The 11,594-nt window shown below is 63.8% G+C and overlaps 2 protein-coding genes across 8 annotated transcripts in view; one reads left to right on the top strand and one right to left on the bottom strand.

The window, feature by feature from the left end:
* RABEP2 (rabaptin, RAB GTPase binding effector protein 2) overlaps positions 1 to 1,428 on the top strand; it is a 28,177-nt gene extending 26,749 nt beyond the window's left edge. Inside the window, exon 14 of the transcript XR_004281674.1 lies at positions 1,417 to 1,428. The gene's annotated coding sequence lies outside the window, so the exon portion shown is untranslated. The remainder of the gene's footprint in view (positions 1 to 1,416) is intronic.
* Positions 1,429 to 3,082: 1,654 nt separating this feature from the next.
* On the bottom strand, positions 3,083 to 11,430 carry SH2B1 (SH2B adaptor protein 1). Of its 7 annotated transcripts, none has more exons than XM_032326789.1 (11): positions 11,329 to 11,403; positions 9,532 to 9,709; positions 8,336 to 9,348; positions 7,952 to 8,053; positions 7,616 to 7,707; positions 7,335 to 7,510; positions 5,314 to 5,526; positions 4,917 to 5,128; positions 4,609 to 4,780; positions 4,046 to 4,145; positions 3,743 to 3,870 (listed from the first exon to the last, which is right to left on the bottom strand). In XM_032326789.1, the coding sequence occupies exons 1-11, from the start codon at positions 11,332 to 11,334 to the stop codon at positions 3,852 to 3,854; spliced, it is 2,283 nt and encodes a 760-aa protein (XP_032182680.1). In that variant the 5' UTR covers positions 11,335 to 11,403; the 3' UTR covers positions 3,743 to 3,851. The 7 variants fall into 7 exon arrangements, with proteins under 7 accessions (XP_032182677.1, XP_032182682.1, XP_032182681.1 ...); XM_032326788.1 differs by having other exon boundaries at positions 3,778 to 3,870; positions 4,553 to 4,780; positions 11,329 to 11,404; XM_032326786.1 differs by lacking the exon at positions 4,046 to 4,145 and having other exon boundaries at positions 3,083 to 3,870; positions 11,329 to 11,404.
* Between the last annotated feature and the right edge of the window lie 164 nt (positions 11,431 to 11,594).

Raw genomic sequence — 11,594 nt, 5'->3', positions numbered from 1 at the left:
CATGCCACAGTGTTAACTCAAGGGGTTCACATGGCAGGTCCTAGAAGGTATGTAGTCCACACTCTGCCCTGGCCCTGAACTCTTCTCCTCCAGGGGAGCGAGGCTCCGAGCGAGGCTGCATGCTCAGGTGCTGGGCATATCCCACAGGAAGGAGGCGTGTGGAGGAAAGGGGGCTGGGAAGCTGGATAGAGCAGAGGAATGGGGAGGGGACAGGTTGATGGGGACAGGTCTAGGGGGAAATAAGGACAGAACGGAGCTGGGGAGACAGAGCCGGGGCCGCCAGGGTCAGAGGGAAGTCTGAGGAGCAGTGGGGAAAAGGGACAGCGGGGAGCCGGCCCGCAGCAGCCAGGTGGGTGGGGGCCCAGGGCTGGGTGCAAAGCCACGAGTTGTTGCTGAGCTGCTGGCCCTGGTGTCAGCTTCCTTGTCGGAGCAGCTGCTCCGAGCCCCCCACCCCCACCCCTGCTCCTAGATGGGGGCGTCTTTGGGTTGCTACCAGGGCAGCTGCTGGAGGAGCAGACAGAGGGTGGCCTGGGCTGTGGGGCAGGGGAGGGAAGGAGGGTAGGGAAAGGCAGAGTTTCGGTGAGAGTTACTGGGGGGGGGGGGCTCAAGTCCTCCCTGCGTCTAGGCCTTCAGCTTCCGAGAGGGACAGTCAGAGGAGTGTGGGCCACTGAAAGGCTTCTCCGGGCTGCTTCCCCACTGGTGCTCAGGTTCCTAAGCAGATGATGGCAGGGGGACAGCGAGCGGAGGCAGGGGAAGCCTCGCTTTTGGCTAGCGGGCAGGCCAGGCCCGCAGGGGTGGACGGCACTTAAGGATTTAGCCCCCCCATGATTGTTCCCTCCTCTGCCTGGACTTGGGGGGGAGGGGAGCGGCTGGGGTGAGTTGAGGACACGGTGCTCCATCCCCCTCCTCTGCATGGCTCCCAGGAACCCCTCCCTGGAGCTGGGACCTGAGGAGGGGGCTCAGACAATGGGGGCCACGTCCACAGGCACCTCCCTGTGGCCCAGCACCCACCTTCTTGGGCCAGAGCCCGACTCAGCATCTGCCAAGCCTTTTGGTGCTTTCTGCCTTCCCCCTGCCACCACCTGCAGGACTGACCGGGCACCGAAAGGAGCAGGAATGCCCAAACATGGAGAGGGGGGAAGACCGGAGGGGTCCAGGCTTCAGGGGAGCCGCGAACAGGACTGAGGCCAGGGGGCAGGCTTTACAGGACGCTGCTGCCAGCGGGGGCCCTTTAAGGTGACCCCTCCCACCTCCCCCAACTTCCCAGCGGGGAAGCTGAAGCCAGAGAGGGACAGCCACCCCACAGGACCTGCAGAAGGCTGGCCACCAGCGAGGCTGAGGGTGTGGACTGGGATGGAGGAAGGCACTGGTTCTCTCGGATCCCTCCCCGGGGCTCTCCAAGCCCACAGCTGGAAGGTGTTCCTCCCCTCCTAGGAGGGCTGAAGCTGGGAACAGAAGCCTGGTTCTGAAGGACAGGGACACAGGGCCTGGCTGGACCTGACGGGTCCCAAACTTCAGCTCAACCATCCTTAAAGAGAGGCTTAGAAGGAAACAGTCTCTTAGACTTCTCTGGCCAAGACGTGCAAATCTTGGGGTGGGGGGGTGCTCCTCGGCCCCCTCCCCCCCACCTTCAGAAGGCAAGTCCCTGAAGCTGGCAGGGTTTGGGGGGAAGGGGAGCCTCAGAGCACCAGTTGCTGCTAGATTAGGAGGAGATCAGGTCCTGCTTACCCCGGGGCGCCACAGCCTTCACTCACCACTGCCTTTTCCAGAACACAGCACCCAGCTCCCCAAACCATCCCCTCCTTTGCAAGGCCAATTCTATCCCCAGTCTCCTGAGATCATGGTTTGAGGGAGCCCCAGGGATTAGACAACACTGGGAGAGCCAGCCGGCTTCCCGAGCTCGCCCCCAGCCTGGGTGGCCTGTGAGCCCAGCTGTCTCCTGTCCGTCTCCCAACAGGACGCAGGGCCCAGAATAGCAAGGTCATAAGTGTGGCTAGGGCCTCCTGGAGGTGGGGACGGTGGCTGAGGGGCTTGAGAATATAGGCTCCACGCTGCACTGGGAGGAAGCTGAGAGGCGGCAGTGGGTGGAGGTTAGAAAGGAGGAGGGTCAAGGGAAGAGGGATCCTTTAGAACCCGGCCCCTCCTTGTGGGCACCCACCACCCGTAGAGCTGGGAAACCCAAGGGTGCCCTCCGTTGGAAGAAGGCACGGCTGCAGGTCAGTTCAGAGAGCAGAGCCGGGGCTGAAGGGGGGGGGTGTGCCTCAAGGAGGGAGAGATGTTGCAAACTCATTCCCACGGGGCTGGGAAGGTCATGTGAGGGCAGTGGGCCAGTGGGGACGGAGCAGATGTGGAGTGCAGAAGGCAGAGCCCGTGAGGCCGGATCTCTGGATTTTCAGGAGAAGCCGGTCAGCTGAACTTCTATGTGAAATCCCAGCGGAAACACTATCCAGGCCAAGCAAATCATGTGTGCAGCGCCAACCCAGATAAAACTTCCCACTTGACAGATGAGGACAACTGAGGCTTAGAGAGACGAACACCTTGCTGAGGCCAAACAGCAAAGCAGAGGCAAAGCCAGGCACGGCAGCCAGCGTCCTCTGCTCTCTACCGTCCAGCTTCCCAGCTTGGCCCCAAGAAGGGGGGCAGCCAGACTGCCCTAGGGCCCCTCTGCAGTCGGGCTCTGTGGCCGCCGCATTCAATCTCTCCCAGTACAGCCGCTGCGCCCCAGCCCTGGCCCCACAGTCTCTCTCTGCCTGTTTTCTGCCTGAAGTAGGAAGCCTTCACTGAAGAGTTCCAAGCAGGAAGGGGCCTCCGACGTGGTCCGTCCTGCTGCTCATGCTCAGTCCCATTAAGAGAACTTGGCCGGAGACCCTGGGAAGCACTGTTCGTTGGGCTCTGCACTCGCCGCTGCGCCAATAGCACAGCCCGCAGGAGAGCCGGAGCTGAGAGCAGAGCGCTGGAGGGCAACAGGGACTTGACCTGACACAGCCTTCCAGCCTCTCCGCTCCCAAGCGGGCAACACTGAGTGGGCTGCCTTCCTGACCCGCCTGTCCCGGCCCCCACGGCAGACACGCCACAGCCGTCGGATGGAACTGAGATAAACCCTTTTATTTATTTATGCTGCTCCATTTTGTTTAAAACAACAACAACAACCACCTTAAAGTAACTGACAGCCCTTCCCCCTCACCCTGCTTCGGGCTGGGGGGTGGTGAGTGGGGAAATGGCCCCCAGGGGTGGGGCTGACCGGAAGAGCCCCTCAGGGAGGTAATGGAGCCCAGATCCCCTGCCCAGGGGATGGGGCACCTGTAGTGTATGGACTGGGGAGTGAACAGGGCTCTCGAACCTCTTCTTGTACCAACGCGGATGCCCTTGGCCGTCAAGGGTCAGGAAGCACGTGGGGAGGGGATTCCTACCGCTGCTCTAGGTCCCCACCCGGCGCGATCTCACCAGCTTCGCGCCGGGGAGCCAGAGGGGTGGAGAAAGAGCGGGGCAGGGGTCACACGAAGGAGTACTGGTTATTAATGGCTCTGGGATGGGCCCCCTCGTCTCCGCCGCCCCCTAGTGGTGACTGGTGGAGCTGCACCGTCGGGGCGGCCCCGGGGTCCCCACCAGATCCAGCGCCTCCCTCGGCCTCGGTGCCTGGTGCTACGGCCTCTTCCAATTCAACCACGGGGACCAGCTCAACCACGGGGACCAGCTCTTCCTGGACCCCTCCACTGCCCGCTTTCTCTTTCTCTTGCCTCTCTTTGGCTGCTGTGGCTGCTGCTGCCGCCACTTCTGGCGCCCCCGACGCCTCTTCTGCCCCAGGATGTGGGGGATCTGTCCATGAAGGGGGTTCAGGGGGCTGGGGCGGGTCATGGGAGGTGTTCGGTTCTGGAGATAGGAATGGTAAGAAGACAGACTGTGGAGGGGCCGGCTCCTGCGACCGGCCTCCCTGCACTTGTTCCCCGGGAGCCATGTGCTATCTCCCCCACATCCCGTCTCCTGAGCAACCCCCCAGTCCATGGAAGATGGATCATGGGCGGCGGTGGAGGAGGAGCACACTTACACACAGTCACTCGCTCCGGAGGGCATGAGGGTGGAGGAGGCATCGGGGTAGCATCGATCTCCCTCGCACACCCCTGCATGGCTCCCGGCCTGCTCCCGGCCTGGGGGGGGGGGGAGGGGGCAACGTGGGGACAGATGGGACGTTGGGGTGGGGAAAAGGGAGAGATCAGACAGGGACATCAGACGTCAAGGGAGGAGGGGGGCGGGGGATCAAACCAAGCACCCCAAGAAGGACAGGCCCAAGGCAAGACTGCAACCAAGGGCAAAGACGAGGCCGAGGAAGATGAATCCAGGAGACACACGCGTGATGGAACACAGGGTCCGATGGAATGGCGATGCACCAACCCAGCTTCCTCCCGGCTCCGGCTCGGAGCCGCTGCCTCCCTACGTGCTCAGTGTCCTGCTTCCCCTTGGAAAGCCCCACCCCCAGGAGCCTTCACTGCCCTGCTCTCCCTTCCGAGGCTTCTCCTCCTCACAGCCCCCCGCCCCGTCTTTCTGGCACACACACCTCCTCACTTCTTGGGTGCACGGGCACCTCCTCCCCTGCAGACCTGCTCTGCTCACCCTGCTGCCGCTGGGAGGACACGACATAGCTGACAAGAACAACGTCACTGGAGCCTCCAGACTCCAGAGGGATGGGGTGCACCCGGAAATGCTCGAGCATATCGAAAATGGACTGGAACCACAAGTGCTGGACCCGGCACTGACCCTCCTCGTTCAGCGACAGGCGCAGGTGCTGAGGGCAGGGCGAGCAAGGTGAAGCAGGAGCCCGCGCCCCTGCCCCTACCAGAAGCCTCCTCCCCGGGACGGCCCCGCGCCCCCCGCCCCACTCGCAAACTCTGGGCATGGAGCACAGCCTTTCCCTCACTCACCTTGGCCTTGCCCTGGAAGTTGAAGGTGAGGACGTACTCGCCCCTCCTCGTCTCACTCTGCCGCACCAGGAACACCCCGTGGGAGCCAGCACCGCCCGCCAGCACGAGCTGCGCGGCCTTGAGTCGAGAGAGCATCCCGTGGAACCAAGGGTGCCCTGAGAGGGGCTGGTCCCCTTCTCCTCCCTCTGACTCCCCCTGGAACAGGAAGGATCCTTCAGGGAGGAGAGAGGGAGGGAAACCGGGCTGTCAGGGAGGCCTCCCCCGTCCTGGGAGAGAAGCAGCCTTGCTTTCCCGCCAGCCGTCACTTCCGCTCCCCTGGGTCCGATCCCTCAGGATCCTGAGACCAGAGTTTCGGGAAGGCGGGCCCCTGGGCCTGGAGGCAGACGCGGGCGCTCACCTCTGGTACCTGCGGCCGTTTCCGGAGTGTCCAGGGGCGGGTAGGGGGCTGAGAGGGGGTGAACGGTGCCCGCAGGGGGCCCCTCTTCAATGGGGATGCGGGGGGGCAACTCTGGGGGAAGCAGTTCCATGGAGTCAAAGTGGGAGGCGGCAATGGAGGCGGAGCTGGGGGAGATGGACGCTGAGGGCCGGTCTGCAAGGCCCCCATAGGCCCCTGGAACAAAGAGGGGGGAGGGCAGAGTTGAGAACCGGAGACGCTACCCTGCGTGCTGGCAGTCAGCGAGCCGAGGCGCCGGCCCCCTTCCTCGGCCAGGCGCCCGTCGCTCCGACCCACGACCCCGGACAGGCTCCAGGCACTGAGGGGCTGTGGAGTGACTGAGGTCACCCCGGGCTCCGAATGGGCCCCTGTTCTTTCTGAATCAGCTGAAGTGACAGCAACTGTTGCAGGGCGTGCGGATGATCCCTCAAGGACTCTTGTATTAAGAAGCATCCTTTTTCGGCCTACAGGACAAAACCCCCAATGCTCAAAGGCATCAAAGACCCTCCTGCTACTAATTGGCCCAATCGAACCACCCTGAGCACCTCGACTGGTCTGTAGTCCCAGAGCGTCCGCACCGGCCTGATGGTCCTGTCCTGCCCTCCCACCGCAGGGGCCTGATGGTCCGGTCGTGCCCTCCCACAGCTCCAGGGCTCTCCCCACCCTTCCTCCAAGCCCTGTTCTTTTCTGTCGCCTCCCCTGGGTGAAGCCTGTCTGTCCCACCTTCCCCGATGCTCCTCCTCCTCTGAGCTCCCAAGGTGCTTCCTGCTTGTGCTGCTCAGAGGACCCCAGGCACAGGCTCTCCGCTGCGGAGTCCTGCTTTTCAGAGGGAGTGAGAGCTTCTCAACTCAACTAGACCGGGAGCCCTCAGAGAGGGCAAGAAGTGCGTCTTGGGTGGCTCTGGGTTCCTCCGTCCTGCCCCAGAACCTAGCACAGGCTCGGGAATGCACCCGGGCATTCCCAAATGTCTACTGTGTCTGCAGGCCTGAGCCCACAAGAATGGCGTAGCTACACGTGGGGTACAGAGAGCAAAGGGGGGGGTAGGGAGCGAGTGGCACAGTCCCGGTCTTTGTCAGGGGCCGCTGAAAAGCCATTGACCCTCCTTGGTCTTAGCTGCCTGCGGGGCCTGGAAACAAGGAGATGGAGCCCATGGCCTGTGAGGTCCACCTCGGCTCCAAGATCCTTCAGTCCACGTGTTTACTTGGTGAGTACAGCCAGGAGGCCAAGCACCAAGAAACCGAAACTAGAACAGAGGAGCCGGACAAACGGGATACTGGCGTCTGGAAGGTGAGCGGGGCCGCGTGGACGCAGGTCTGTGGCGTGCTGGGTGGGACTGGGCCTGCACACGTTAGGCCGAGAAGTAAAGAGTCAAAACATCTAATAGCGGGCGCCTGGGTGGCTCAGCGGGTTAAAGCCTCTGCCTTTGGCTCAGGTCATGATCTCAGGGTCCTGGGATCGAGCCCCGCATCGGGCTCTCTGCTCAGCGGGGAGCCTGCTTCCTCCCTCTCTCTCTGCCTGTCTCTGTGCCTGCTTGTGATCTCTCTCTGTCAAATAAATAAATAAAAATGTTTTTAAAAAATTTAAAAAATTAAAAAAAACAAACAAACCATCTAATAGCATCAATATACGTACAGAGACGCAGAGTAAAAGCAAAACAAAGATGTGAACGAAGTGTTCCAGAAGCTTGGGGAAGAGCTGTTCTCTCCCGCCAGAATGGAGGTCTGCTCGAGGCTTGCGGAAGAGGAGGAAAGGCCGGGCACGCAAGGCCGGGCGGGCACTGGCGTGGGGCTCGCGCCAGGTGGGCACGGGGATGGTTCTGAGCGGCCGACTGTGGCGTGGCGCGTTCTGGACCAAAGTGAGACGTTCGGCGGGAAGGGGTGGGCAGCTGAAGGGCAGGAATGGGGGCACGGTCGCAGTCGGGAGGGAGGGCCTGAGCCTGGCCGGGGGGCTCTGAGGTCCACAGCCCTGCAGAGTTCCATCCTTACCCTGTGACAGGCGGTCATTGCTCTCGCTGGCTCCCAGCAGCAGATCCTGGCTGGGCAGACTCTCTGAGTGATTCAGGCAGGGCAGCTCCAGGCTGTCCGTGTTCTCCCTTGTAAGGAATGAGGTCCCAGGGGCCAGGGGAAGGGTCATGGGGCGGGGACTGGTGGCAGGGCAGGGTCTGTGGAGGGGGGGGGGAGAGGTGAGGAAACTCAGCAGGTGAACAGCCCAGGGCTGCTCCCCAGCCCCTCCTGGTCCCCTCGGTGACAGCAGGCAGGTTCCTCACCCCGGACTCAGGCATTCCTGGATGTCAGACACCCAGGCCTTCACGTGTAAAGCATCGGCTGTCTCCAGGATGTATTCTGAGGGGCCTTCCACCTACGAGGCCAAGAGGAAGCCCGCAGGCCACGTCCAGGTCCAGAGGCCGGAAGCCACCCCTGATGAGAACAAGAACATCCTCCCCCTCTTCCCTCCTCCCAGGGAAGCTACAGCCCCAGGGACACACTCTCAAGGCAGTGGACCCACAGGCACCTCCTCCCGTGAGGTCCCTGGCTTCCATGTGCTCCAGGAGCTCCCTCCCCAGCGCGAGCACTCCCGGGGGGCAGGAGCCCAGAGCCCCTACCTTAACCACAAACGTGTTCTCCCGGTCGGGCATCTCCAGGGCCGTGGTTGTCCGCACGTCTGTGATGGTAGAGCAGGGAATGCTGAGCCGAGGCCGAGACGCCTGGGTGGGGCACGAGAACAAGATCCAAAGGCTGGTGAGCAGGGGGGCCTGTGCCTCCCTCCGGAGACGCCGAGGGAGTCGGACCAAGGGTCTCAAGGCTACTTTGTCAATCCCGCCCCCCCTTCCCCCCCCCGAGTCAGGAGCTAGCTCCACACACCCAGGGGAGCACGGACGCAGAACTAAACCCAACCCCACCAGAGCGAGCCAAGCTAAGCCCGGGGGCTGTTCCACGCGGGTGGCTCGGTCGCCCGCTCCCAGCCCCCCACCCTCCGGGGGCCTCACCTTGGGCGGCACAAAGAACTCCAGGCGACTTCCTCCTCTTCCTTCTCCATCACTCCGGAGCAGCAAGCGACACTTCTGCCACTGAGGCTGCCCTCCTCCCCCTGAGGTCGGCCCAGCTGCCCCTCCTCCCCGGCCTACTCCAGCGGGGTCGGGGGCCGCCTCTTCAGCCCCCATGAAATTCAGCAGCTCTTCCCTCTGCACCGTCCCTGCTCCGTCCTTCAAGGCCCCCCCGCCCCGACTGAGTCTCAGCCGCTCGAATCGGTGAGTCCATCGGTCCCCAGGGGATGTTCCGTCACTAACCGGTCCCCTGCCAACGGTCCCGGCCCCCCCAGAGGAGTTGGAGTTGCTGTTTCCACCCAGGACCGGGGGGCCCGATGAGGTCTCGAGGGTCCCCGCTGGGGAGGGAGGGTCCGCGGCCCCCCGCCACTGCAGGATGCCACGGACTGAACCGCGGACGGAGCGACCCACTGAGCGGAGGGAGAAGCGTTTCTTGAGCTTCGGCTTCGAGGAGGTCGTCGAAGAGGAAGAGACCGAGGAAGGGAGGGGGCCGGCCAGGTCCTCGGATGATCGAGAAGGGCCCAACACAGCCAGGGGCCCACCCACCCTGCAGCTCTCAAGGGACAGGTCCTGCGGCGGGATGTCCACACCAGGACTCAGGGGCGCCAGGATGGGTGGCGAGAGGGAGCCGGAGGCCCGGGCCACCTCGGCTTCAAAGTGCTGCAGGAAGAGCTCAGCAAACCGGCGGGAGAAGGCAGCCTCGGCCCCCGGCCCCGCATACTGAGGGTGGGAGGCCAGGTAGAGGCGAAAACGGCGGGCAAAATCCAGGGCAGCAGCCCGGGCATGGGACTCGCAGAACTCCCGCCAACTAGGAGGAGGGGGAGGGGGCAGTGGGGGAGGAGAGGGGGAGGCCCCATCCTCCGGGGACGGGGAGCCATTCATGATGGTCCCCAGGAGGCGGACAGGGGGAGCGTGTGGGGAGGGGCGACCAGAAGACGCGGGGTGAGCGGCAGCAGCTGCGGAAGGAAGAGAGGCACATACACCCGTCACTGCTGAGGTGGGAGCGGGGCCGAGCCCCACCCCCAGCCGGACTCCCCACTCTGGTCAGGACGCCTCGGAGAGCCACGGGGAACAGCACACCGCACCCCCTTCCCTCTCCCAGATCCTCCCGCCCCCCCCACGCCCCAGTCGGCACCTACCCTGCTGCCTGCCCAACCCCACTCCCCCTGGCTCTGGTTCCAGGAGTGACAGACCGCCGGCCGGCCGTGGAGCACCTTCCTCTAAAAAGGAGCCTTTATCACGCACGCCACCTCCCTTCTCGAAAACAGGTCCTTCAAGCTCTATCACATGCTTCCCATGTGCTGTTCTTACCTTTCCCTGCAACAGGCTTTAATAAGCTCGACAACAGAGGAGGAAACCGAAGCCCAGAACTGGACTCCAAGCCTACGGTTTTGCCCACTGCATAGCGCTCGTCCCCGGGGCCTGGCTGCCCCGGCCTCCGGCACAGCCCCTCCCTGCCCCAGCTCTCGGGGGAGGTAGGCCTGTAGTGCTTACAGACCCTGCCTCACGGGTCCTGAGGTCCAGCTCTGAGGAGGGAGGCTCCTCAGGATGCGTGATGGATTGAAACCGCACTCGTCCTGAAGGCAGACCCCAGGGCCCAGCACCCCTACACTCTACCGTCACAGTGGGACGGAGCCTCGAGATGGCCACCGTCCGATTCTTTGGGGACCCTTCAGCCTGGGGCCCAGAGGCAGCAGCACCAGGCGGGGAAAGGCTATGGGCTGGGCTAGAGCAAGACTCTGTTGGCCACAAAATAAATAAGACATAACAGGGAGCTTTTCCACTTCCTCTTCCTTCACTGGGGAGTGTGCCCTAAAGGCTGGTTAGCCTGATGGTTAAGGCTATGGGCTCTGGAGTCGGACTTGGGATGAAATCCCTGCTCTGCCACCTATTAGCTGGGTGGCCGGGAGCAGACTGGATGTCCTCTCTGAAGTGCAGATTTGTAGCTGTAAAGCGGAGCTAATGATCCCTCACCCCTAGAGTCACCGGGGGAATCAAATGGAACATGTCAGGGCTCGACACAAAGTAAGCACACAATGAACCACCGCCGTTAATACTATCTTTATGGGTTCCGATTCTTCCGAGAGAGCAGTGAAAGCAGAGGAGGCTTCCCAAGATCTTACAACTAGCAAGTGGCAGAGCGGGGCATGACATTTACCACCCATGGCTCTTTTGTTAGGGTTCCTCCCCCATAGTACACTGGAAGATGACTGGGACCCGGACTGGGGGGGGGGTGGACGGACGGGGGCGAGGGCAGCTCAGGGAAGGCTCCGCGATCCTCAGCCGTATGCTCAGACCGACAACCAGCGACCCGTGCCCTGCCTCCCTGGCCTAGACCCTACCCATTCAGATGGCTCCCACCGCAGGGACCGTTCCCCACCAACGAGAAGCCAAGAGATGCAAGAGTCATGGAACACAGGGGACCCGAGCCAAGAGGTGCAGACACAGCAGAGACCGATCTCCAGGCAGAGGCCACCGCGGCTCACACAGGCCCACCCCACCCTCTGCACCACAGGCAGACCCAGCCCCCGGCTGGCCCGCTGACCCTGCGGCTCCCGAGCTGGTGACTCAGTTTCTCTCCTGCCAAGCAGGACCCAGACCCATCTTCCCGGTGCACCTGCCTCCTGGCTCAGTTCTGAAATCTCCCGAAGGGCGGGTGGTGGAGGGTGCAGGCTCCGCTCCCGGCTCGGACCCCCCGGGCCCGGTGGTCCGTGCACTCCGACCCGACCCTACTGCCCGGACACGCTCGACCCGCCCATTCCCCGGGGCCGCAAGCGCCTCGGCAGCAGCCGGGTCCGCCGCACTCTGCGGGGCCGAGCCCCCTCCTGCCTCTGCCGCCCCCCTACGCCCGCCCCCACCCAGACTCCCAGGCGCCGGGGCCGGGTCGCGAGGAGGGAAGAGGTACTTGACGAGGGGGGTTCCGGTTCCGGTCCCACCTGCATCTCGGTCCCCGCGGTCGGCTCCGGCGGCGGCGGCAGCGCCCGCTCCTGCCCCTCCCCCCGCCCTCCGCGGCTGGCGCGCAGGCCGCGTCTGCGCAGGCGCCGGGACCCCTGTTCCCGTCACCGCAGGAAGCGACCATAGAGAAGAGCGGCGGGAGGGAAGGGCCCCTCACTCACTTCCGCCCGCCGCCCGGGCCGCGCGAAGCCTCGGGGCGGCCGCCGCCGGGGGGTCTCGGGGGGCTCAGGGGTCGCTGCGGCGGCGC

Source organism: Mustela erminea, chromosome 20, assembly GCF_009829155.1.
Source record: "Mustela erminea isolate mMusErm1 chromosome 20, mMusErm1.Pri, whole genome shotgun sequence".
Classification (NCBI taxonomy): Eukaryota; Metazoa; Chordata; class Mammalia; order Carnivora; family Mustelidae; genus Mustela; species Mustela erminea.
This window is presented reverse-complemented; position numbering and strand designations above follow the sequence as displayed.

What these genes read in the sequence shown, in the direction of transcription:
- SH2B1 (XM_032326786.1), bottom strand. An exon ending in GGGGTTGGGCAGGCAGCAGG is followed by an intron (nt 9,349 to 9,531) that starts GTAGGTGCCGAC and finishes TTCCTTCCGCAG; the next exon opens with CTGCTGCCGCTCACCCCGCG. An exon ending in CAGGAATGCCTGAGTCCGGG is followed by an intron (nt 7,511 to 7,615) that starts GTGAGGAACCTG and finishes CCCCCTCCACAG; the next exon opens with ACCCTGCCCTGCCACCAGTC.